At 36.8% G+C, this 26,648-nt stretch overlaps 1 protein-coding gene and 1 long non-coding RNA gene across 2 annotated transcripts; both read right to left on the bottom strand.

Annotated features, from left to right (window-relative positions):
- Positions 1 to 1,363: 1,363 nt before the first annotated feature.
- Positions 1,364 to 19,420, bottom strand: ehd1b (EH-domain containing 1b). Its single transcript, XM_082157797.1, has 5 exons — positions 18,678 to 19,420; positions 14,689 to 14,786; positions 4,542 to 4,954; positions 2,982 to 3,146; positions 1,364 to 2,782 (listed from the first exon to the last, which is right to left on the bottom strand). The coding sequence occupies exons 1-5, from the start codon at positions 19,076 to 19,078 to the stop codon at positions 2,261 to 2,263; spliced, it is 1,599 nt and encodes a 532-aa protein (XP_082013923.1). The 5' UTR covers positions 19,079 to 19,420; the 3' UTR covers positions 1,364 to 2,260.
- Positions 19,421 to 23,592: 4,172 nt separating this feature from the next.
- Positions 23,593 to 25,790, bottom strand: LOC309489194. The gene is made up of 2 exons (XR_014202361.1): positions 25,543 to 25,790; positions 23,593 to 24,293 (listed from the first exon to the last, which is right to left on the bottom strand). It is a non-coding gene; the product is annotated as an uncharacterized lncRNA (long non-coding RNA).
- Between the last annotated feature and the right edge of the window lie 858 nt (positions 25,791 to 26,648).

Raw genomic sequence — 26,648 nt, 5'->3', positions numbered from 1 at the left:
AACTCCCACCCCTCTCACCAAATCACTCCCTCCCTTGTTGGTAAAATATGTTTCTCCTGTCGTTGTAATAATTATAACAGATCAATCTAGCCCTTTTAGGCTATTTGATTTTGTTGGAAATGTTGATGAAAATTTTACCTTACAGGGGAAATACGTTCTTTTAGGTATTATTGTTAACCCCAAAGATAAACCAACCAGCACTTATGATATTTTAATGGACTATTTTAACGAACAAATGTACATTTTCTGAGGGAAAAAAAACGTTTATAGTAATTCAAATTGAAGTGAATCCTTGTATTGAGTCCATATTGCCCCTCGAAGAAACAAAAAGCTTTTCAAATGTTACAAGCATATATACCGTTTCTTATTATATTGTTTATACCGCCCCTAGCATTTGTAATTTTAAATTGTTTGTTTTGATATTTTCTTCAATAAAAAAAAGATTGAAAAAATACTGAATAAATCATTTACATGTACAGATCACTTTAATGCTAAATCTAACCTCAACCCCTCATTTCCCCAAGTTGACTTTACAAACTCTTGTGAGTTCTTCACCACTATGTATTCTAGCACTCATTTTTAAACAGTCTTTTGGGAATCACATAAATTGTTATGATGTGACTTTGGAGCAACTACTTTGATACTTTTCAGCTACAAACATTAGCTTCCTCCTTCATAGGCCCAGACCTGACACAGCCCCAGTTTAGCTTTTTATAGGGGCATTTGGGGCCGTATTCACAAAACATGTTATCTTACCACCAAGAGTTCTCCTAAATAGCAGTAAAAGTTCTTAGGTAAGACTTTCCTCTTAAAACCTATTCACAAAGCTGCTGAGACCAACTTTTACTAAGGAATAGATAAGCTAAGAGTAAAGGCTTGGTTGACCACATTGCTATGGATGATGTTAACACGCTTACTAACCATGCACACAGTGATTGGCTGATGAGGAGGGGTCTCTGTCAGTGATTTAATCATAGAAGTAGAACGATGTATCATGTTGCCATATTCAAATCAAGATTTTAAAATAAAAACGTTGCCATATTTTTCACAGATTTAGGAGCTGGCTTTAGCACTAAAATGCTTTGTGAAATACTCCCAAGAGAAATAAATTAGGACTGACACGGCCATTATTTTTTAGAGTTTCTCCCAAATCGGCAAGTTAAGAGCTACTTTTAGCCTTAAGATGTTTTGTGAATACAGCCCCTGGTATCGTAATCATTCACACACTCAGTATAAGCACATCAATATATAAAGACAGTGTACTAGTAGGCTATTCAGGACATATATTGCTCATAGTTTATCTCAATTTACAATCCTTTTATGAGGAAAAATACTATAGAAAAATAAGAGAAGACAGGCAGGCTTGTGGTAGATTTTTATTATTGCAAACTAGACACATTTTTTTTTTTACATATGAACAGTATTTATAGTGTATAAAAGCTTTTGATATTGTAGCAGGGTGAGGCACTCAAGAACAGATAGAGACCAATGCAATGTTGGTGCTACTTATATCACTGACACAGATCATACAGAAGAAGTCTCTGTCTGTTGAACGTCTTGTCACAGACAATCTGTTTTGGACCATCACGATTGATTATGCAACACCAGTTAACATACAATACAAAAATGCAGCACTGTTTTTTGCTGTTTTATAGTGCTAAAAAAAAAATGGTCAAATTGGCGAGTCCAAATTGTAAAACCAAAACTGGACAAAACTACAATATTGTTTAACTGAAAGTTTCAAAGGATAAATCTGAATAGCCTGAAACCATCAGCAAAGTTAATGGAGTGTAAGAATGAAAAATAACCATTTCTCCTTGCATGACTAAGTATGAAGCAGCATCATTGTAAAGATCTGGAACAAGTAAATGCCACTAAAAATGTCTAATATTAGCCTATATTTTGGTCACACTGGACTCCTCTCCCTGCCGTTGTACATGCTTAAATAGAATTTAGCTACATCTAGCATTTGAGAAATACGATAACATCTATCTAATTTGTTTATATTTTTTAAGTTTTGATTAGGTTCCTAACTACCGGTCTATCAAGAACAAAGAAGATAATATTAGTGAGAATGACAAACTGTAGTGATAGATAAGTTAAAAGCTATTTTGGCTCTTTTTCCGCAGCTAATGCATACTGTATAATTATATCATAAATTCTGTTTATATATTTTCATATTTATAGACCCACCCTTCCACCCATATCCATAACCTCTACAAAGTTTGGCTCAAAGATAACATTTATTTTCCCAAATTGTTTACAGTCCTCGTTTAGAAGGAGGCACAAGGTGATCAGGAAGATCAGCAGGTAACTCGTGACCTTCCAGTTTAACCTTGATGAGGTGGTTAGCTAGGGCAAACTCCTCATCATCCAGGTACCCATCCTTATCCACATCAGCGAGCTTCCAGATTTTTCCTAGAACGTTGTTGGGCAGTTTGGATTTGACCATCTCTTTCTTGGCCATGGCACCAGAGACCTTCCCGTTGACAGGTGACAGGGTGTAGAAGATCTCGTCGTAAGTTGGCTTGTCTTTCGCCACTATCCACTCCAGCTCATCAATGCCTTCACTAGCACCCTCTCCATAGCCATGCCCGAAGGGTCCATTCATGGTGCCCTCAAAGGCACCACCCTGGACAGACTGGCTGGGCATGGCAGCCTCCTCCTGCCGAACGAGGGTCATGAGTTTGGCAATGTCGTTGGCCAGCATGTCCTCTACTGCTTCCAGCAACTTGGGCTTCAATCCCTGAAACTTAGTGAAGTCCTGACCAGCAAGGACTTCCTAATGACAAGGACAACAAAGATGTAAAAAAAAAAAAGCATATTCTACCCATGAGATAATATTTTTTGGAGCTTTGAATCTAGTAACTAAAATAAAACAAGGGGGTAAATTGTTACAAAACAATTTTTATTACTCTTAAAAGCTTTGGCTAAACAAACAAAACAAAAAAATATTGGGACAGATGGGACCATTTCCATACCTGCATTTTACTGAGTTTAGGGAAATCACCAGGGGAGATCTGATGTTCTTTTTCAATCTTTGCGTAGATTTCACCCAGGTTAGCGATGAGTTCCTTTTTCTTATTCTCTTTCCCAAAAACATTTGGCATTTCCTTCTTCAAAGCACTGATGATGTAGGCTTGAACCTGGAGAGAAAACATTGTCATAACATATAATATTTAAAACAAATCTGTGTTATATTGATATTTGAGCAATTTATATATGAGCAATTTGTCAATTTGATAAAAAATGTATGATAATAATGAATACATACATACCAAGGCTGCATTTATTTGATCAAATACAGTAAAAACAGTAATGTTGTGTTTGTGATATAGGCTATTCAAATAGAAAAGTTATTTTTAAATTGTAATAATATATGTTAAATTTATATTGCATTGTTGGCAAAAACCGAAATTTTCAGCGTCATTACTCCAGTCTTCAGTGTCACATGATCCTTCAGAAATCATTATGCTGATTTGGGGCTCAAGAAAAAAAATACTATATAATCAATGAAACTTGCGCTGCTTAATATTTTTGTGGAAACTATTAATACATTAAGATGTTTTGATGAAAAGAACGTTCAAAAGAATAGCATTTATTTGAAATAGAAATATTGTGTAACATATAAATGTATTTTAGTGTAATTTTTAATCATTTTAATGTGTCCTTGAATGGTAATGGATCATGGTTTCCACACAAAAAAAACAGCAAAAACTGTTTTGAACATTTATAATAATAAGAAATGTTTCTTTAGTACCAAATCAGCATATACATATGGTACTGAAGACTGGAGTAATGGCTGCTGAAAATTCAGCTGTGTCACAGGAATATATTACAGTATATAAAAAAATACTTTAAAAGAAAACTGCTTTTTTTCACATTTTAAATTATTGCAGTGCAACTCTTCCCAGTCTGTCTAAAACACTGTTAAGTTCCTGTCTCTATGAAGCTCCTCTTTCCGAAGAGCACATTGTGCTCTGGTTGGTCACCTTGACCAGTGTGTTGTGATTGGTCAACCGCTTCCTGAGTGTTTCGGAAATGTCACTCCCCTTACAATAACAGCGAGTCTCAACACACTATGCAACTCAACCAGGCCTCGCCACCCTTTATTGTGTATACCTTAGGTGGGAATTATTTAAGTGAGGAATATTGTGATGTATACGTTCCCAGAAGAAAACTTAAGACTGCAATGGAGGCGTTTCCGGGAGTTCAGAAACAGTGCTTAAATCTCTTTAGAGAGGGCTTGGTGCTTTGTAACTTTCAGCAACATTACACACTAAAGAGAGTTGAAAATGTATAAAAGCAAAATAGGACCCCTTTAAAAAACAATGTGTTATACATAAAAGGAAGACTTATAAAATGTCCTAGACAATAAACTTGGATCACATCTTAGATGGACAATTTATAAAGTGATCACATGAGGGCAGCACACACCAGGTTACTAATCTAAACAAAAAAATTCAAAGAACTTTAAATCTAAAATGTTTCAAAAAGACACCTCTACATTATAAGTAACTATAAAAGGTTTAATTTCTTACTTTGGCAAGACGTGCCCGTTTGATAAGGTCGTTCAGCTTGCGCAATGCTGCATTACGTGGAAGTCCCTGGATGTCACGGAAAAGGTCTTGTTCCTCTGCCTCAAACAGTTTCCTGTTATCTGGAATCAGGAGAGGCTGAGCCCAGAAAGAACCAATGTACACTCGGATGACCTCTGGGGTGTTGACGATTTTACCGAGAGACCACATGAGGGCGCCATAGACCCTCATGAGCTGCTGGGTCCCGATCTGATCAGCTTTGTTGAGAACCACCCGCATCTTGTCCTCGTGGTTTTTCAGAGCTCGGATCACCTCAGAGAACTCGTCTGAGATATCTAACTTGTGTGCATCAAAGAGAAGAATGATGCGGTCCACACGTTCAGCAAACCATTCGAGCACAGCAGCAAAGTCATAACCTGAAACAGAGATAAGAATATGACATTTTTAATACAAGACAAGGCTTTTTAACAAACAAAAAAGTTAATCCACTTAATAGTCATTCAGTTTATTTAATGCAAAGGGAACTTGTGAGCTTTCTTTATAAAGCACAACCCAACACTTCTCTTTCCATCTAGATAAAGGACAGTGCATCAGTAAGCAGATATTTGATCCAAGAACTTCCTGATCTTGCCCATATCACTCAACAACACCACCACAAACAAGCAGAAATCCATTAACAGGTAAACTCACACAATACAAAATGTGTGAGTTTTGCTGTCAAAGGAAAGTCTTTACACAATAGAACCCATCTCCTTTTATCCAGTCCTTTTATCTTGCACTACACCGCTACTGGCTCATAGGGTGGAGTACAGCTGCCCTTAAACATGAGGGGGAAAAAAACAGATGAAGAGACGTCTGGTCAACTACAGCGAACAGACATCACGTCCACTCACGCTGGCAAACAGGAAAGAGAATAAATTGTCCCACAGAAACTCCTTCCTCTCCCCATGTTTGGTTATTTTCTTGTATGGTTAAAAGGATCACAGGGAACAATGGAAATCGGAGTAAAATATTTTGACAGTAGCCAAGGAGATGAAGATGTGTCAAAACTAAATTTAAGATGCTGGGATATGAAACAAATGTGTGGTAATGGAAAAAAGTCTGTGTACTCCAAAATGCCTAAATTTTTTTTAAGTCTTTTTTGCATTCACATTTTTCAACAAGGGTCAGCATTAATATTGCTAGACTTGACAAATTCAGCGGTCTTTCCAAAAAGCTACTTATGAGATCTTGAGGGTTTAATCTTCAGAGATTTCTCTATATGCCATAATACACATGCTAAAGCTAAAGAATTTCCAACCTAACTCTCCTGCTTACTGAGACAGAAGTTACCAATTTATATTTGGATTGTGTAGAGTGTGTGGAAGACAGGAAAGACTGTGTCCCAGCTCACAACAGTTGTGTCAACGTCAGCAGGATGTGAAATCTGGATCTGAATCCAACATGGGTGTGACTTCACGGATACACTACTCTGCTTTATTGACAGTTATCCATCACAATATTTATAGCAATACTAATGAAACAGGCTGTTACTGTTATGATATACAATGCAACACAATAAAATGAAAAAAAACAACTGACCTCAATTGAATTTGTGTGTGTACCAGAAATGCAGTAATTTGGTACACTTAGTAAATGGTGTTAAAAAAAAAATAATAAAAAAAAATATTGTTCTTTTTGCCAGCAGTTATGAATTTACTGGGGGTAGATTAGCCATACAAGAAGGCTTAAAGGCTTTTTTATGCATCTAAATCAGCATTCTTTCTGAATAGGATCCATTTTCTTCACGAGTTTCTTTAGTCTACATTCAGAGCAGACACTGATAAAATGGTTGTGTATACATATACACATTAATATGGCTGGTAAAGACTGTGACAGCAGAGGTAGCTCATATGGATGGAATTTTTACTCTGTTTTTCCCCTAATGGTATGGCTTTTTCCAATTCTTTGCTTACTTTCCTTCTAATACTTTCCAAAAGCATATCCTTGTGTAAACTATGGGATATCCTTGTTTATGTAAGAATGCCATAGTAACAGTGTTTGTTCCTGCACTAAAATATGTACAAGTGGGCACACAAAAGCTGCACTTAATAAAAGAAATTGAAATTACAAAATTCTCCTCTTGCTGATGCAGTTACGGTTACAAACATACAGTTGCATCAAACGATTAATTCAATTCATGAACAAACAAAAGCAAATGAATGAATGAATGAATGAACAACAAATGCACAGACAAATGAATGACAACAGACTAAATGAATGACCGAGGAAACTATGCAGATAAGCAAATATAGCTGTTTGGAAAATAAATTACACCAGCGGTCTATAAAGATGATGGTTTTGTGCATATTATGTACAGTGAATACAGTGCTGGGACTTAAAGTTTACAACCAACACAAAGCTCCAACCACCATAAATAGGCATTTGGTTCATACTGGTCTGAAGGTTGGATTTAATGTCCGTAAAAAATAATACTATTTGGCTCAGTATAGATGGCTGTCATTTAGATTTTAGTATTGCCTCCACCCCGCTAAAATCTAATCCAGACATTGACCCATAATCTCTCTGCCTGAAAAAAAAAAAAAAAAAAAAAAACATTACAAGAACACTCTACGAGATATGAAAGCATGCATAGATGTCATTTAACAAGCACTCAGTAAAGGTTAACCCCTGTTTTTTGTACCTTGAGACCCTAGAAACTATATAATATCTAATGTGAATGTCAATAAATAACTGGGAGGTTTTAGTGTTTAGTAATGGTAACAGCATCTCTGCAAAAAGGTTTGCTCATAACATTAAGCAGCAGCTGTTTCTGAAACAGTTGTGAATGTTGCTTAACAGGTGTCGACTGGAACACTGAATTAGACCAGATGAATAGCTACAAACTATTAAATGTTTAGGATTGTGGTGGCTATGTTGCTTTTGTCTTTCAGCTCTGACATGGACATTTTCTATAGTTTAATCTTAACTTTAATTAATAATAAATAAATAAAATCAGCCCTCAAAATTCTCTCTTTGTAATACCGTCATACATTTGACAGTAGTGCCATAATATCAGAGGGGAGAAATGTTGGAGAATACATTCAAGGTCAGTAAGATTGTTTTAATGTTTTTGAAAGAAGTCTCATGTTCACCAAGGCTGCATTTGATCAAAAATACAGTAAAACAATAATATTGTGAAATATATTAAAACAGATAACAAACATACTTTTCTTTTTTAATTGTAATAATATTTTAAAATGCAATTTATTCCTGTGATGGCAAAGCAGCATTTTTAGCATCATTACTCTGGTCAACTATCAACTATTAATCCAACAGACATTTTGTATTTGACAGATCAAAAGTATTTGAACCCACTGATTAACCATGTTACATACCATTCAATCCTTGAAAACTGAATTCAACAATTTATTTCATAGTAATATGCTATTATATTATATCAGCAGCATACATGTGAGAATTATGGGAGGGGGCCTGATAAAGTTGTGAGCATTCATCTGTACATGGAAGGAAATTATCCTTTTCAAGTACCAGCACATGTAAATGTGGCACCTCCACAAATTCCTGGAAAGCACAGGGAGAGGAAGAATGGAGCAATCTGCTGTAATGATCTATATAAACAATAGCACATTCTCAGGGGATCAGTTTATCCAAGCTTTAAATAAGTCATTAGAATTATCATTTATGTACACTCTTCATAATAAAAGGCACTGATTTACACAGAAGATGGCAACATGGACCTGTTATAAAAGGCATAATGCTTGCCCTGAAAACTGCACAGCCACTAAATCTAGCCCACTGACATAAGATGTTCATCAGTCTCAACAGATGTGATTTCAGGAGAGAAAAAAAAAAGAGTGCTTTAATAAGTATATTAAGTAAAGCATTATGGGATGCTATCAGTGATGAAAATTGACACACAGCAAAGCCTCCTAAGCATTGAAGAATTTAATGTGGGCACTGTGTACAGTAAACAGGAGAGGTACTAGAATAGAGCCCTGTGGAACACTATACAGTTTAAGACAAGGACACAGAGCAACATTTAGGAAAAAAAACAAATGAATAAAGTGCACACATAAAGGGATCACAATGGAATTTGATTCTATATTCACGGAATTTAAAATAAAAAAGCTAAAAATGTAACATTTATATTTTGACTTATTTGAAATATAAATCGTAATCTTATATGAATAAGAATTCTGTTTCCACAATCACAAACACTAATTGATATAATTAGGGCTGCACAATGTTTCGTTTTAGCATCGATATTACGATGTGCGCATCCGCAATAGTCACATTGCAGGATGTGCAATGTAGTATAGGGTCCGTAGTTGATATGTGATCCATACGGGCCAGCTGCCCCCCGGTTTTAATTGCAAAGTTTACCAATCATAGAGTGAGTTTATCATTTGCATGTGTTTTTTAAGTCCTGTCAGTTTAAACATCAAGAGCGCTGTTTTGTGTGCACACACAGAGCCATGCACACAGCACATGAAGTTCTTGAACACCGAATTCCCTTCCCTTCACTTATTGATTTGTGCTTGAATGGAAATGTGCACGGAAAATTTGGTCAAAATGCCCGTCTCAACGAGGTTCCCCTCAAACGCAGTCGGTAATGGTCATTACCGGTATTGGATATGTGCATTTGTCTTAAAGTGACACCAGTCCAATATACCCGCAACTGTTTGTCATACCAAATTAATCAAACAACAAAAGAGAAAGAGAAAATCCCTTATGTAGCTTTAACAAAGATAAGCTGTATTAATTATATTTAATTTATACAGTGAAGACTATACAGTGTTATTTTACATTTGATTATTCAATGTCTGTGCTGTTTATTTACCTGAAAAACAAAAGCACTGCTTAGCCTGTCTTTGTGTATTGTATTCATATATGCTTGGTATTTGTTTATTATTTTCTACCAATTTACCCCAATCATCCTGGAATAATTAATTTTGTATCATATAACATTTTGAAGTTCCTTGTTGTTTACTGCTTGCAAAGTCTAACTGCAGTCAGGGGAAGGGGGATGGATGTGAAGTCAGCAGACTTAAGAAGATTATTAACTGACCTTAAAAGGTCTACGAATGAGCAGGACATTTTTAGGGTTTAAGGTTGAAAGTTAAAACATGGCATACTATCAAAACTATTATAAGCAGTCCTCACTCTATTCTTCTATAAAGTCAACGCAGGAGTTCCGAACCACAATATGGAGACCACATTGCTGTGAAGAATGAAGTGGGAGGAGATACTTTTTTTTTTTTTTTTTGATTAAATGCGGAGAGAGAAAAGGACTGCCTTAAAATAGCAAGCACACTCATCCTCTTCCAAAGAACATCATGACTGTGGCTAGATGTCCAAATAGTTGTCATTCCTGAATATCCATGTTTTTAAGATCAGTTACAAAACTGATCATCCCATTATTCCCAGACAGGCCCAGATTTCCTCCTAAACGTATTGCTGTTAGGATACTGTATTCACACATAACATCCACTTGACCTCAGACTGTAACTGGCTACAAGCCACATTACGATCTATGACAAGGAAATGACTAGCACTTTACGTGTTAATTATTGTCTGTTTTGTTGTAAATTCTTCCTAAGTAGGACTTGAAATAAGAGCCAAATACTAAAATTTTCCATGTTTAGATAATGACACTACCAGGACTTTCCTTATACATTTCCCTCCACTAGCATTTAATTACTGTAACATCAGTAAAGAGGAAGCTTTGAACACAATAGAGACAGAATCTTTAAATAAATGCATTTTGTGAAGAGACATACTTTCCATACGCATCACAAGCTTTGTGAATAGCTTTCAGGGGAAAATAAACAACTGTTATAATATTAGTTATAACAGTTCTAAGTACATTAAAGTATATATATATATATATATATATATATATATATATATATATATATATATATATATATATATATATATATATATATATATATATATATATATATATATATATATATATATATATATATATATATATATATATATATATATATAGTAACATTATGAAATAAAATGTCCAAAACACGTTGGCCACAATTATTGGCACCCCTAGAATTTTTTATGAGTAAAATAACCCTGAAGGTTACAATGTATGCATGTATGATGTATGTGCATGTATGTATGTATGTATGTATGTATGTATGTATGTATGTATGTATGTATGCATGTATGTATGTATGCATGTATGCATGTATGCATGTATATATGTATGTATATATATAGCACACCAGGGTGACTAGAACATGAAATTCACAATAACTTCTTGTTTCACAGGAGTATAAATATGAGGAAACACAATAGCCAAATTCCCTTAATCATTTATCACAATGAGTAAAAAGCCAAAGAATATAGTTATGATGTGCAGAAAAAGATTGCTGAGCTTCACAAAACAGAAAGTGGCTGTAAGAAAATAGCTAAAGCATTGAAAAGTTCCCATTTCCACAATCAGGACAATAGTTAAGAAGTTCCAATCAACTAAAGATGTTACGAATCTGCCTGGAAGAGAAAATGTGTCTATAACGTCCTAAAGTACGGTGAGGAGGAACGTTTGAGTGGCCAAAGACTCTCCAAGGATCACAGCTTGAAAATGCACAGATTACTTGAGTCTTGGGGTCAGAAAGCCAATTTTTTTTTTTAGCAAACAGCACCTACATCACCACAAGTTGTTTGGGAGGTTTTCAAGAAAACTCCAGCATATTCAGACGTCAGACACAACTGGAACTTCAAAAGGGACCGGATTCAATTGTGGGCCAATTTCTTACAGAATTTTGGACATTTTGTTCAGATACATGGTATCATGGATTCTAGCAAATACCAACAGATCAAAACCTGGCGGCCTCTGCTAGAAATCTTATAATGGGCAGTGGTTGGATCTTCCATCAGGACAACAATCCAAAACAAACATCAAAATCAACACAAATGGGTCACTGAGAACAAAATGAAGCTGCTGCCATGACCATCCCAGTCCACAGACCTGAATCCTACAGAAAATTAGTGGGTTGAACTGAAGAAAAGCACCACCAACATGGATCTGGGAATCTGAAGAGATTCTGTATGGAGGAATGGTCTCTGATCTCTTGTCAGGTGTTCTCCAAATTCATCAGGCATTATAAGAGAAAACTCAGAGCTGTTATCTTGGCAAAAGGAGGTTACAGAAGGTACTTAATAAAAGGGTGCCAATAATTATAGCCAACGTGTTTTGGAGAAAATCATTTATTTCATAATGTGATTTATTACCCACTTTCAATTGTTTTACTTCAATGAAAGGTTAGACTTTTGCACATTTTTTGAAAATCAAAAGGATAAACAATGCAGATTTATTTTTACAGCCATCTTTAATCATATTTACCGGGGCTGCCAATAATTCTGACCACAACAATATATATACATATGTGTATATATACATACATATAGGGCGCATTATCCTGCCTGAAAGAGGCCACAGCCACCAGGGAATACCGTTTCCATGAAAGGGTGAACATGGCCTGCAACAATGCTTAGGTACTGTAGGTACGTGTCAAAGTAACATCCACATGGATGGCAGGACCCAAGGTTTCCAAGCAGAACATTGTTCAAGGAATCACATTGCCTTCTTCCCATAGTGCATCCTGGTGCCATCTGTTCCCCAAGTAAGCGACGCACACACACCCGGCCATCCACGTGATTTAAAAGAAAACGTGATTCATCAGACTAGGCAACTTTCTTCCATTGCTCTGTGGTCCAGTTCTGATGCTCACGTGCCCCACTGTTGGCACTTTCGGCTGTGGACAGGGGTCAGTATGGGCACCCTGACTGGTCTGCAGCTATGCAGCCCCATACGCAACCAACTGCGATGCACTGTCTATTCTGACACCTTTCTATCAGAACCAGCATTAACTTCTTCAATTTGACCAACAGTAGCTTCTAACACATCAACTTTGAGGACAAAATGTCCACTTGCTGCCTAATATATCCTAATATATAATTTTTTTGTAACATTCATAACCAAACAATTTCAATAATTATTGATTTAATTTGCTAAAATGTTTCAAAGATGTAATTTCACATATCAAGCATTAGCACTAATGGACATCTCAAAATCTCCTAATTTCATGGCAATCTAATACAATAGAATCTTTTTGGTGACTATCAGGTGACCCATCGCTGTGCCCGGTCTCCAGAGTCTGAATTCTCTCAGTCGTCACGCCTTCACCATCCATCACTATCATCTTTATGGCTCTCATTCTCTCTCAGAGAGAGGAAGGGCAAAGGACAGCAAAGAGAAAGTAACCCTGGCCTCTGGTGGAGAGCTGTTACCTCTCTTGCTCTTTTTAATGAGCCCAAGACCATGTGACTAAAACCATGTGTGAAAATCACTGGGTTAAGTTCAGAGTGCAGTACATGGGATGCATACTATGATCTCACACAAGCTTATACAACTATGTATCAGCCTGGAAATACTTTTCTCATTCACTAATGATGTTTTTACATCCGCCCAGGCACTGCCAAGCTCTGTGTGTGTGTGTGGGGGGGGCGTCTTTGCTTATCAGAGACCATAGGGTGCGGCCCATTTGAAAGTAAACCTAAATAACGTGAGATAAAGCTGTATGGTGTGGAATGCAAGAGTGTTCATGAACACCTGGTTATTGTCATCCACTCATGTCTGTACTTTCTCATGGAGCTCACAGGCAATTCTCCTATGTATACCACCACCAGATCAGAGATCACCCCCTTATATAAAAACATTTTGTGTCTCTACCATTGTACAATGATCCATACCATGGTAATAAATGATTATCATTATCATGTACCAGGGTATTTAATATGGTACACCTGGATACTCAAAGAATACCATGGTACACGTGTCCAAAAAACATGATATTACCATGGTTTGGTGGTATCTTAAAATCTTCCCCTTAAACGCTTTTGCCAGCTTTTTTTCCCTCTCATCTCCTGTATTTTTTCATCACCATGTCCCTTTAGGGGTGCCGTAAAATGAGTTATTCATTATCAGTTTCTTTCCGAATAATTCAGAAATTCGGCTTTTGGTATTCGGCTTCAGGCACATCCTTAGTCTGTAGGTAAAAAAAAACTTGGTACAATTTTACCATAGCCACAAAATATGTTTTTACTATAAACATATCCAATTTTTTGTGAGTGTACTCTTGTCTGTCTGGTGCCGACAGCAGGAAAGCCATCCCGACGTACATCTACTCACGCACATACATTATACATGCTCAATAACACATAACTGAATCTTTAAACGTGGATGCATTCGAGCAGTCCGCTCATTTGTACGTCCTTACCACGCCCTCTCTGTTCCGCGGTAATGTCTGTTTCCTGGCCTGAGCTGTCGCCCCTCTTTGTCAGACTGTTATCTGTAGATGCCACTCACCCTCTGATCACATTTACATGGTCTTCAGGGAAAGCCAAGGAGAGGCCCGCACGCACGCACACACGCACGCGCCACAGCAGATAGACAAGCACAGGAAGAGTCTTAACGTGACACCGGTTACCCCACACACAATGCTCTCTTAGAGTTTTCTTGAATAAACAACATACCAACATGCTCCATTGTCATTTCTGAGCCTGTAACAGGTCCAGACTAGTCAATTATACTTCTAGGGAAGCAAAAATCCTGTACCTTATCTCCTGTGCTGCTTAAGGGCAATTAACCATCAAACACACTGCCTAAGGGCTATTTGAACATTTTACACATTTTTGCACCATTTTTGTTTTCAGTGAGGACTTAGAAAATCCATTGTTCTTGCCAAATCATAGTATTTGATGGGAAAGGACAGTCCGCATTGTCACTATAGAATAATTAGTTTTTCAACTTCCCTTCCTTCCTACAGGAAAAAAAACCTTTGGAAGAAGAGTGGGTTTGTTTTGCTGTAATGTAAACAGGAGAACTAAAAATACTTCCCTCTTAACACTCCCATAATGCAGAAGCTAACTAAATTAACCTCACTTCCTTTGCCTGGGACATATGTTACACACTCACAGCTGTCTATGCAAATGGCACTTGTATTAATAGGACAAAGAGTATGAAGTTGTGGTAACTCTGGGAAGGAAAGTCAGGGGATGGTAAAAGAAGTGAAGACGGCAATTATAGAAAGAGGAAATTAAAAATTAAAAAAACACATACCTCTGCTGATCCGCTGTTTCTCTCCGGACAGAATTCCAGGAGTATCTATGATGCTGATGCTGTCCAGCACTGCATTTGGCATCTGAGCACATACAAACCTGAGAGAAGAGGATCAAACATAAAAAAAAAGGATAGATACTTGAAACAATCAGACATTTCACCATTGGGCCTAGTGATCTTGCAGTAATGTTTTTAGTGCAACATGACTGATTGGAAGGAATTCCCTTCTCGTTCGCTCTCGCCAAATCTTATCATTCCAACTCTTACCTCAGCTTTTCCATAACCATATGTTTGCAGCTTATCTTTCTGTGCGTTCTTCATTTATGTGCCAACTGCCAACCCATATGCTTTTATTTCCATGTCGTTAACATACCAGCACATTTTAGTCATACAAAAACAATCTTCAACCTCAAACCCTCTGTGTTCCCCGTTATGCATTTCACTCATTCCCCTTTATTTTTCCAGAAAGAGTGCCATCACTTATTCTCTACATGCGGGTACCTTCACTCCTGCAAATCACATCCCATAATTCCTTGCTGCATACATTCCACTCATTACAGGACTTGCTGCCAGTTGACAAAGACAGATTGTGTCATTATGGCTGATGTAAATCAAAGTAAGCAGGGCCAGAACAGAGACATGTTTCCTTCCATATATCCAGAAATCCAACATGTTTATTTTCGAGAATTGAGCAATACATAATTTAGAGTTAACTGATAACATCTAAACACTACTAGCCTGTTTTTGAAGTCTAGCTTCAGAGGTTCAGCAAACATTCTGCAGAAGTTAAAATTCATTTTCTGCATTATGCAACTTTATATACTACCATTCAAAAGTTTGGGGTCAGTAAGATTTGTTTTTAAAGATCTTAACACTTATTATTATTCTATTTCAAATAAATCTTTCTATTAGTCAAAGAATACACACCAAGCTGACAATCGACCATCGGGCAACGTCAAGCCGTTTTAGTCGGCTGAATTCGTTTTTTGGTGTGTTCTGCACCGTTGGCTCTAGTCGGACGCCGTCTGTTTTTTTGGGGGGGCCGATTCAGCATGTAGAATTGGCGTCGGGCCGTCGGTGAGAGAGAGAACTCTGATTGGCTGTTTAGCTTAGTGAATGCATGAGAATTTTGGCAAAACAGCAAGCAAAGTCGTCAAAATGGTACAGATGTTCTAATGTGATGTCATTTTACCTGAGTGTTTCTGGGTGAATATTTTAATATTAAGATGAGCTGAGTGGAATAAAGAAAGTGATCAGCAGGACTGATATTCAAAACGGTTAGCAAGCGCTGCTTTGTTTACGGTATGTGTATCTGCAGCGTCAGTTTCCCTTTTTGAATGACGAATATAGATTAATATTTCGGCAGAATTAGACCGTTGTCTCATTTACACGCAGGCGCAGAACACGCAGTCGGCTGTAGTTCTCTCAGTGCGTTCAAGTGTAGCTTTTTTGCCCCGACGCAGGCGAATCGAGGCAACAACACAGTCGGCTTTCATCAGCGCTAGTTCTTTGGTGTCGGTTTAGTGTGTCCCGACTCCCTACCCTTACTGTAAGAGTCAAACTCGGTCTATACACTTCTAGTAAGTAAGTATGGACTGCATATGAACAAACTAATTAGCCTGTGTTGTTAAATATTCAGGGAGAGTAATGCCTTATTTCCCCGTGTGTAGTTTACTCAAGAAAATTTAAATTTCAGCTGCTTCCAGGACTTCTTAATGTCCCAAAAACACACAAAAAAAAATAATCATTGTATTGCTTTTTTTGATTCAATGAATTTCAGAAACCAAGCTGACAAAGACACAAATCAAAATGGCTACACAGAGATGCATATCAGAAGAAAAACCTGTTTAGTAAGATAGACAGTTACGGAACATGTTTCAATGCATAACACCAAAGAGTAAACCGCAACCAACTACGGCAATAACTGTAAATTAAATTAATCTTCACCCTAGTAGAGGTTAAAACACCATATAGGGCTTAGACGTGCATACATTTGCTCTTGGGAAAACTGTTTGACAAACACTACAGTGGTGAGAATCTGCAATCAGCTATATGGTTCAATACAGGCCAGAGCCTAGGGAAAATGATGAATGCAGCTGCACAGGAGGGGAAAGTGCATGCATACTCAAGTTACACATGAGTAGTAGGGAGAGTGGGGACAACAGTACAAAGGCGGAGCATCAAGTTTAACTGAACTACTGGAACAAGGTTAATATGTACTAAAAATCTACAGCAGTGGTAGTCACAAGGCACACACACACCCTTGATACCTCGCCAGTGACCTTCAAGCTACCTTTGAACCTCTCCGACAAGGTCAGAGTGCAAAATACTGGGAGGGAAAATTCAATATGCTTGATAAGCAATAATCAGCATAATATAAAGGAAGCTGGGGTCATATATTTGCAAACGGGGGACACTTTTGCGAGTGAACACTGAAATTGCTGAGTCAGTTCCTCAGATTATCTGTGCAGTGCCTTAGCCGAGTCAGTTCTTTTTAACCTCTTGCCAACCTATTTAAAAAAAATATATATATAGGCTATATTAACACAAACAAGTGTCAAAACACTAAAATCACGGACTTAACATATAGGGCAGCACCTACAGAAAAGTCTCTGATCAACTCATGACTACACTGAGCTTCTCAAGAAAATCTGATTTGACCTTAAAACGACACTGACGGTCAAGGAGAGGGCTGAAATCTTTAACTATTCCCCTCCCATTCATGATTGACTAGTCAACCTACTTATTGCACAAATTGAAAGCATTCCAAGATTTTTTTTAAAAGGACATTTTCGTAGAATAAAATTTTGCCTGCCCAGGCCTGTTGGGGTGTAAATATGATCCATGCATAATATGATCCCTCTAATTCAAGCATTGACCAGCATGGGGTTGTGGTAAGTCCTCATATCTGCAACAAGCACAAGTCAAAGGAAAAGTGTAGTACTAGGCTAGTCCTTGAGAGAAGACACACCCATCTCTGATCATGTCTATGTAACATGTTGAAAAGACAACTGTGAGTTGAACTGATACACCATTACAAATGTCAACTCATTTCTTTTCATGTCATTCCTTATGGAGGGCCCCATTCCCCAAGAGCTTGTTAAAAAGACCTTTAAAGGCCTCTGCAGCTGTCAAAACCAGGGTCAGCTGACGTTCCTCTCCGAAGAGGGAACCAAAGACTAACGAGCAAGAAGTTTTAAGCACACATAATGTGTATTAATATCTTCAATAATTATTGAAAAACAATGAAAAAGGGAAAGTTTTGCTGGTATAAAGGTATAAAGTTGAGTTCAGGGAAAGCTTTAATGTCAGGTTCAAAAGCTTGAAGACGTTTTCTCTGGGCGTGACAACTATATCTAAAAAGTAATAAAGATTTGTGAGGATTACAATAAAGCAAATCATATCAGTCTTCATAAACTGACAGACATACATGTTTGCAGGCCAGAGAACATGTGATTTGATGTTGGCTGTCAAAGTGTGTGTTAAACGACATACAAATGACTGTATTGCAATAGTGTGAGTGGTAAAAAGCAGGAAAAAGTATGTAATATACATAATCAAATCTTCATCAATGATATAAAACACCGGTAGTGAACCAGTTAAGAATTCAGCTTTACTACTGTTAAAGCTCCACCCTTGCAATACAGCTGGGGACTTCAGCATGCAGAAGTATGCTGGGGAAAAAAGTGCAGGAGATTCCATTTTCAGTAACGTTACAACATGAACACCCTCTTCACCCTTTTTAATGTCCAGAAGGCTCCTATCATCATTACATTTCATAAAAGTAATGCGGAGTAAGGTTATATGAAATACAAAACTTGACAACCTCTTGACAGACAACACCCTGAAAAGCTGCAATCCTCAGCAAAGAAAACCTGAGATAAAAACAACTGCAAAAGAAACGATTATTGTAAACACTGCACTTTTTTCAGAACGTGTTTATTTTTAAAAAGAAGGTTGTTTGAAAGTGTAATGAATGAAGATCTCACCTGTTCAGAAAGGCGTTTCCAAAGGCGTTGAGTTTTCTGAAGGGTTTCTTGGGGTCAACCACTAAAGCATTGCCCGGGATCAGACCCTCTTGTTCCCCGTACATCACCGCTATGAATGAATCGGTGGTCGGTTCGGGGCCTATGCGCATCCCGGGGAAATCCTGCTCCATGAGATGACGAATAAAAGTGGTTTTCCCTGTGGAGTACTGGCCCACTAAAAGTACCATGGGCTTGTTATCGAAATCAGCATCTTCTAGAGCCGGAGAGTGGAAGTCGTGAAAGCGATACGCGTCTTCTAATGGAAATAATTTGGTCCGGTAGAGTCGCTTCAACCCGTCAGAAACAGTCTGAAACAGTTCGGGGTCCTTTTTCTTCCCGTCCTTGTTCGCCCAGCTGAACATGTTGCAAAATGTGACAAATAAACTTGTGTAAAATAAACTACAAGTTCTTTGCTGGTTTCTAGGCAGTTTAATCCAGCGGTTCGAATGAATTAACTGTCCAATGTCAGATACAGCGGACTGCCAGCGTGGTGGGTTGGTCCTGTCAGCTGTTCAACTAACTGTTGTCTTTTTATGCATTCATTTATATTTTGCTAACTTTGAGTTTTTTAGTAAATCAGACTTAAGTTAGTTTACTCCCGTCAGTTGCGACCTGCCTTGCAGGAGATCGTTTTCTTTTATAGCCGCTTGAGTTGCTCCCAGCCTCCCACAGTCCGAGCACTCTGCGCGTGACAGTGCGAGCTCGCGCCCCCCCAACATAATATATTACTATGGACCGGAACTCAAGGGAACTTCCAAAATAAAAGCTCCTCCCTCCATCACCACCTACCCAAATTGGGGTTTTGTGAAACACAGCTGACGTTCTTTTTTTCTAACAAATAAAGTTTATATTGATTGTAATAACCTTAACTTTTAATTGTTTTAATAAATGAATGAATGAATGAATGAATGAATGAATGAATGAATGAATGAATGAATGAATGAATGAATGAATGAATGAATGAATGAATGAATGAATGAATGAATAATTTAGAGGCCATAAATTAGTGCACATAAATTTATTCCACAACATATAATATAATATAATATAATATAATATAATATAATATAATATAATATAATATAATATAATATAATATAATATAATATAATATAATATAATATAATATAATAATAAATAATATAATATGTGAATTCAGCCAGAAAATAAAACTTGATCTTCAAAGATGGACTAACCTTCAGATCTCAATGCAAGCCAGAATCAGTACAGTCAAGATAAATATTCTACCACACCTGAACTTCTTGTTCTTTATGATCCCATTCACACCACCTCCCAAATATTTTAAAGAGTTAAACTCTGCAGTATCTAGATTAGTCTGGAATGGCAGACAACCCAAAATAATTTTTTCTGTTTTGAAGCGCACAAAATTAGCCTTGCCCTCCCTAATTTTCAGATTTATGGGCATTCCAGATTAGAGCTATGCGAACATGGACGGACAAATACATAAAGTGCCATGGAGAAGCATAGAATCAGCTATTGTACATCCCCATAGACTTCAAGATCTGCCCTTCACAGGTATAGGATGTCGCAACTCGCACCATAAATTTGGTAATGTTATTTCATCCACTTTAGCTGCATGGTACAGTACTGAAAAAGCAATAGGCCATTCAAAGAAATTCTCTCAGCAATCTCCTCTATGGAACAATGCTCACTTCTTATCTGATCAATAACCTTTTGTTTACCCTTTGTGGTCGTCTAAAGGGTTTTTTACTTTTTCCAATATTTTTGATGGGACTGGTTTGCGCACATTCCAGGATATCCAAGCAGAATACAGCCTACCTGGCTTTTCTTTTTTCTTGTACTTGAGGTTGCGATCTGCTATGAAAGCTTATGGCGTGCCATGGAATTCTGTTTTGACTGACCACCCAATGTTTAGCTGGATTGATCCTGTCAAAGATCCTAGAGGGGCGGTCACAGTAATCTATAATTCTTTACTCAGTAGTGTTCATAAGCCTTTAAAGAAACTATCAACGTGGGATTTGGAACTTTCTTGGTTAGGATTCCACCCAGACTGGGAAACAGTGTGGTCAAACCTTGGCCTTACTTCTAAAAACCATAGTGATGTACTTATTCATTTTAAGACTATCCATCGTTTCTACTACACACCTTACAAGCGATATCGCATGGAACTTATACCCAATCCATACTGCAGTTTCTTTAACACTGGTACATTTCTACATATGTTTTGGGACTGTCCAATGATTCAACTATTCTGGAAGTATGTGATTGTTATGTTACATGATCTTACAGGTCTATATTTGGATTTGGACCCCTGTTTACTATTATTGAATGATGATTCAAAGTACCAATTTTCTTTACGTGACAAAAAAGTGTTGATGGCAGGGTTCACAGCTGCAAAAAAAAGCTATTTTACAGCAGTGGAAAACCCCAGACACAAACTTGAAGCAATTTTGGATAGTCTCGTTTCATTGCATAGTTTGCCTTGAGTGTACAACTGCAAAGATCAATAAGGCAAAGACAACCACTGTAAACACCTGGATGAATATAGCCTCTGCCCTTAAAGAGCTTCTTTGAATATTCTACAGTCAATATGAGTTTGCTGCCAGTGTTTGTTAAGTGTGTTGTGTTCTGTGCGTATGTGTGTGTTTTTTATTTTACTTCCTTTAAATTTTATTTCTATTCTCATCCGAACGCTCTCTCTGTATGATATGTGTTGTTTATTGATTGAAAATAAAAAATCATAATCACAAAAAAAGTAAATAATATAATATAATTAATATAATATAAAATAATTAATTAATATAATATAATATAATATAATATAATATAATATGATATGATATGATATGATATGATATGATTGATCTGATCTGATCTGATCTGATATAATATAATATAATATAATATAATATAATATAATATAATATAATATTATATAATATAATATAATATAATATAATATAATATAATAAAGTCAATTTAACAGGTTAAATCAATGCCATCTGTTCATGCCAAAAAAATTGTATGAATGAACCTCAAATGAAAAACTTGGGAAGGACAATGATATTCCTGTTTTGGGGGATGGGATGGGGGTTTTCTTTTGAGCATGTAACTGGCTGACTGCTATATTTGTCCTGGAATAGAGAGACAGTTGCTGCTCTGAGTCTGTGCCAGGTTTGACACTGTCATAAGGGGGTCCTAGAAACTGACTCATCACCCACTGTGTCAAATGAAGACTCTGTAATGTTCTTTTAATCTGAAACTTTAGATATGAAAATTATTTAGAAGTGCTAAGGCCTTACAAATAACAAAAGTAAAACAACCAAGAAAAGCAAAAGATGCGTCTTTATAAAGAGGCCTCTTGTGAGTTGGTTCATGGCTCTGCTATTGTATCAGAAAGTGAAAATGAAAGAATTCTTTCATTTTGACAGTCATTCTTTTAGAGTTCTCAAGTTTGCAGGAATTCCCAGGAACTTTATGTTCTTCAAGTGTCAGAATGGGATGCAGACAAACAAACCCATTGTTTATTTATTTATTTTATTATTTATTTTTAAATCAATTAATATTGTTTTATCTGCCATGTTTGTTCAGTCTAGAGGCAATTTACTGGCTGTAAGCTTAATTCTAGTCTTAGAGCTATTCCTATATCTAATGACCTTTCAGGGGGGAACTCTGGGCAAAACAAAACTGAAAGTGAAAGAAGTCTGACATTTACAGGAAATTGGCTTTGGATTCAGGTTGTTTGTGAGTGCAGTGGAATATTTTGTCTGTGATTAAGCTTTCTTTTCAATGGCTTATGTGTGACTAAAGGGCTGTTGACACCAAGGATAATAACTAGGCCTAATGAGAACGATAACTGAAAAGTTTTAATAATCGTTCTAATTCTATAAAAAAGGGAAAGTCCACACCACAACTATAATGATAACGACACACTTTCAGAACGATTTTTTTGAGCCAATAGGAATCCAGCTTGATTATTTAAAACGGCAGACGACAAAAACTGCAGCTTGCACTTATAATAAACTCAGGGTGCATCTCAATCAGCTCCCTAGTTTAATATGAAAGAATATGAGGTTGGGCCCCCTACTGCACCCATTCCGTTAATAAAATCGATCTCTGGGGCTCCCAAAAGTGCCTGGGCCCTTAGAATCGTCCTAACCTTTCCCCCCTTGGCGGCGCCCCTGGTCAGGGCACTGAACAGGGAGTCAGCCATTTTAAATGGTCACAAATTCAATCGCAAAATCCTTCCAACATTCGCTCCCTAAATAGTCTCACAATGCATCGTGAAAACCAAGGAACGGAAGTTCTAAAGCATGGAACATAATCAAGTGAGCCAACTCACTACACATAATGACATGCGATAGATGTTTTTTAAAATACAAACGATTATTTATTTATATTTTAGCATAAACATACATCGCTAGACAGGTAATGAACATAATCTAGCAAACATGTATCATTTATTTGGCTGAAATGTTGCACACATATGTAATAAGTAAAGTGTTTATCATAATGTACTTTTAATAATGTTAAAACCTAATGTCAGAAAGATACCATTCTGCTGTTGTTCATACAGTAGTGATGTTGTAGGCCTACAATTAGGACGTTGTCAGGTCGGCGGAAATAGAGTCATCAGTGTCCCAATGTAGTGAACCAAGGTACTGTCCGACCAAGGGAAGGTATGGAGCTGATTGAGACGCACCCGAATGTTACCATGCATCGGTACGGATGCTAATGTAGTTATCGTTATAATTATCTTTATTGTTATAAGTCATGACACGTTGATTTTGGAAAACTTCGTAAAAAATGTTAAATGAAATGTAGGCTATGCAAAGAATGTGACAAAAAAACATAAGAAATAAGTAGGCTACTGTATATGTTGAAAACAGTGTGAAAACCTCTAAAAGTAGTTTTATTTTAAATATTCAAATGCAATTAAATACAGTTCAAATAAATATATAAATACAAATCATGTTGTAGGCTATTGCTAGTAAGCAACATCCAAAAAAATACATAAATGCATTTTACAAAAAATACATTTCCAAATGAACAATTACATGAAGGTTTTAAATTTATTCAGCCCAACAATTATATATAACATTTATACAGTGTCCTGCATTCTCTGTGCAAACCAGTGTGTGTTTAGTAGGATAAACAGGACAGTGGCCTACAGAACTGACAGGCAGCTGGACTGCAAACACTGGCTGTCAATTCATAGGTCATCACCCTGTGTCCTAGACCCTGGGTTAAACATGCTTTCTTCTAGTATAGATGTACATTCACAGCCAAGTACTAGGCAGTACATTAAATAAGAATAAAAACATTATGACTTTATATTCTTTGTTCACTTCAAAGGACCAGTATTGTAGAAATAAGGCAGTTAAAGGTGACTATCTGCACGCAACAGCAGCTCCACTGGAAGAAACAAACCTTCCACATGGAGTTGCTGTTACAACCAGTCAGCACCGAATCTTTGGAGTGCGCCCCTTTTGGACAGCGGAAGGAAGTGCACTTATTCCTTATCACAAAAACTCACCATACAGGGTAGTTTTCTATAATATATATAGATAGTAGAAGAAGAAAGTGTGGTTCCACCTGAAATGAAAGCATAGAAGACAGAGTTAGATCAGGATTCAGACAAAGGCTAATGACTGCCATTAAGAACATGTGAGAGTTCCTCTGTTGGCTCATGACTTTGACCTCTTGTTTCTTTCTCATCTTTATGACATGCCATAGACTCCATTATTGGCCAACAGCATGTCCAAAGTGCTAAGACTGATCTTGATAACAGCAATTTTATGACGGCAGTCAACATAAGGGTACTCGGCAGAATGTGTGTGTGATCTGAGAGAAATAAGGGTGTGTCGCTCAATAATCTATGTGCCTTTATGTCTTAATTTTGTACATATCACTTCCTTTTAGTCATGAGTTACCCATCCCACGTTCTCTATCATGTTCTTTCTCTCTTCTTGGTTTCTTCATTTATATCATATTTTAGACTTTGCCTTGTTGTAAAGCTCCCTGCTCTTTGCTACCTTTGGAAAAACAGCATAATAAAGTAATTAAAGGGGGCACACATCGCATGAGTCAGTCTGTGTTATCTGCCCCGTTATCATCTTGTGAATCCACCATTTTTTTCCTCATCCCTGAGCCGTATCCAACATTTCTGTTGGGTGAGAGAAAATCAATGGCATGAACTCATGAAGGTGGTTCATTTTTATCCCAATTCCCAATTGCCGTACTTGATATTGGAGAAAGTCACATGTGTTTCATCAAATCTACTTTTCAGAAAAGAAAATAATTGTGGAAAAGATGTGACATAGAATATTAGATTGTTGTATAAAAATTGAATACAAAACCTAAAACTGCCATTTATTTGCATCTGAACATCAGCACCAGGCAGTTTGCTTCATGTATTGAAGATCATTTAAAAGAAACTTACTCTATACTCTTTTTGATTTATAAGATCCTCTTCTTGGAAAATAATGTTTCAAATGCTTGAGGGCCCGAGCGAAGGCCTTTTGCATTCTTTTCTTATCCCCTTTTCTTATCCTTATTACCTGTACTTTGTTAGACAATGCAGGTATATTTACATTAGTAAAATTAATCTAGCCTTTCACAGACAAACAGTCAGACATTAACATTACATTTTCCTACGTGAATCAGCGTAATTGCAGAGGCGAGGCAAAGGTGAGAAACTGCATGAGTTTTGGACTGGATGTTTTTTTAGTTTTTTTTTTAAATACATATATTTATTTGACAAAATTACAATTTAAACCACTTAAAAATTCCATGTTCCTCACATATGTACCCACAACTTAATTTTCATTAAAGAGTTACTTACCTCCACAGTTCTTCCTCGTGGGAGTCCAGGACGCATCAGAAAAAAAAAGAAGAAAAAAAAAAAGAATGAATGCAAACAAAAGAACAAAATAAAAGTTTATATAAATATAGAGATTAAAGAATTTACAGAAGCAAAGTAAAAATACGTCTACAAAAATTTGAAAAGGAACTGAAAACAATAAAGATTGTGACAGCACAACGAGAGAGTCAACTAGTGAGAATGGTGTGTCAGTCAGCAGTGCTATGTCAGGCCAGAGAGAGGCCAGTTTAAAAGTGATTTGGAGTTGAAGCTTAGTTAATAATTACACTCCTCGTCAATATTTAACATCTTTTTGGCCCTGCCCCTCATATTCAACATCCTGGACTCTTATGGACTTACACACAGGCTACCTCAGGACCCTATTTTGTAACGTTTTAGGTACATTGATATTTTTTAAAACAGTTCAGAGCAACACATTTTATTAAAATTGTCTAAACAAATGTTGTTGGCCAAACAGACAACCAAATCATAAGTCTTGCCAGTTTACTTTAAACGCAATAAACCACTAGAGGGCGTCACGGTTTAACTAGATTTTTAGTTATATTATTTAAGATATAGAGAACAGAATCATTCAGAACATTGTTTGTTGCACATCACAAGTCTTATTTCTTGCAACATATAGCTGTTTTCACCCACTGTGAGTTACTAAGGCTTGATTTATAATGTAACACAGCAAATGAGTGATGTAGGTCAATGTCTTAATTGAGGTAATGCTGCATGATTAGAATAGATAAAGTAGACTATGGACTCTAAACATTGATCAAAGAATGAAAAAAAAAGAAGCTTTATAACAGGATAATAAAATACTCATGATGAGAGAGGGTTAATTATTGTCATTGTTGGGGTTAAAGAGCACAGAAGTGCACACTGTGTGAAGGAATTTCGATTGTCAAACACAAGAATGGCGTGTAAATTAATGTACCACGACAAAATACTCCATCTAATCACATAATATTGTACCTTAGGCGGGTGAAGGTCTGGTACTAGAGGGTGAAATTTGCTTTGTGTTTTTTTTGTGATAAGAGGTTTGCAACTGGACCAGAAGATGACGACTGTGGTCACAATCT

Source organism: Leuciscus leuciscus, assembly GCF_965113295.1.
Source record: "Leuciscus leuciscus genome assembly, chromosome: 24".
Lineage (NCBI taxonomy): Eukaryota > Metazoa > Chordata > Actinopteri > Cypriniformes > Leuciscidae > Leuciscus > Leuciscus leuciscus.
This window is presented reverse-complemented; position numbering and strand designations above follow the sequence as displayed.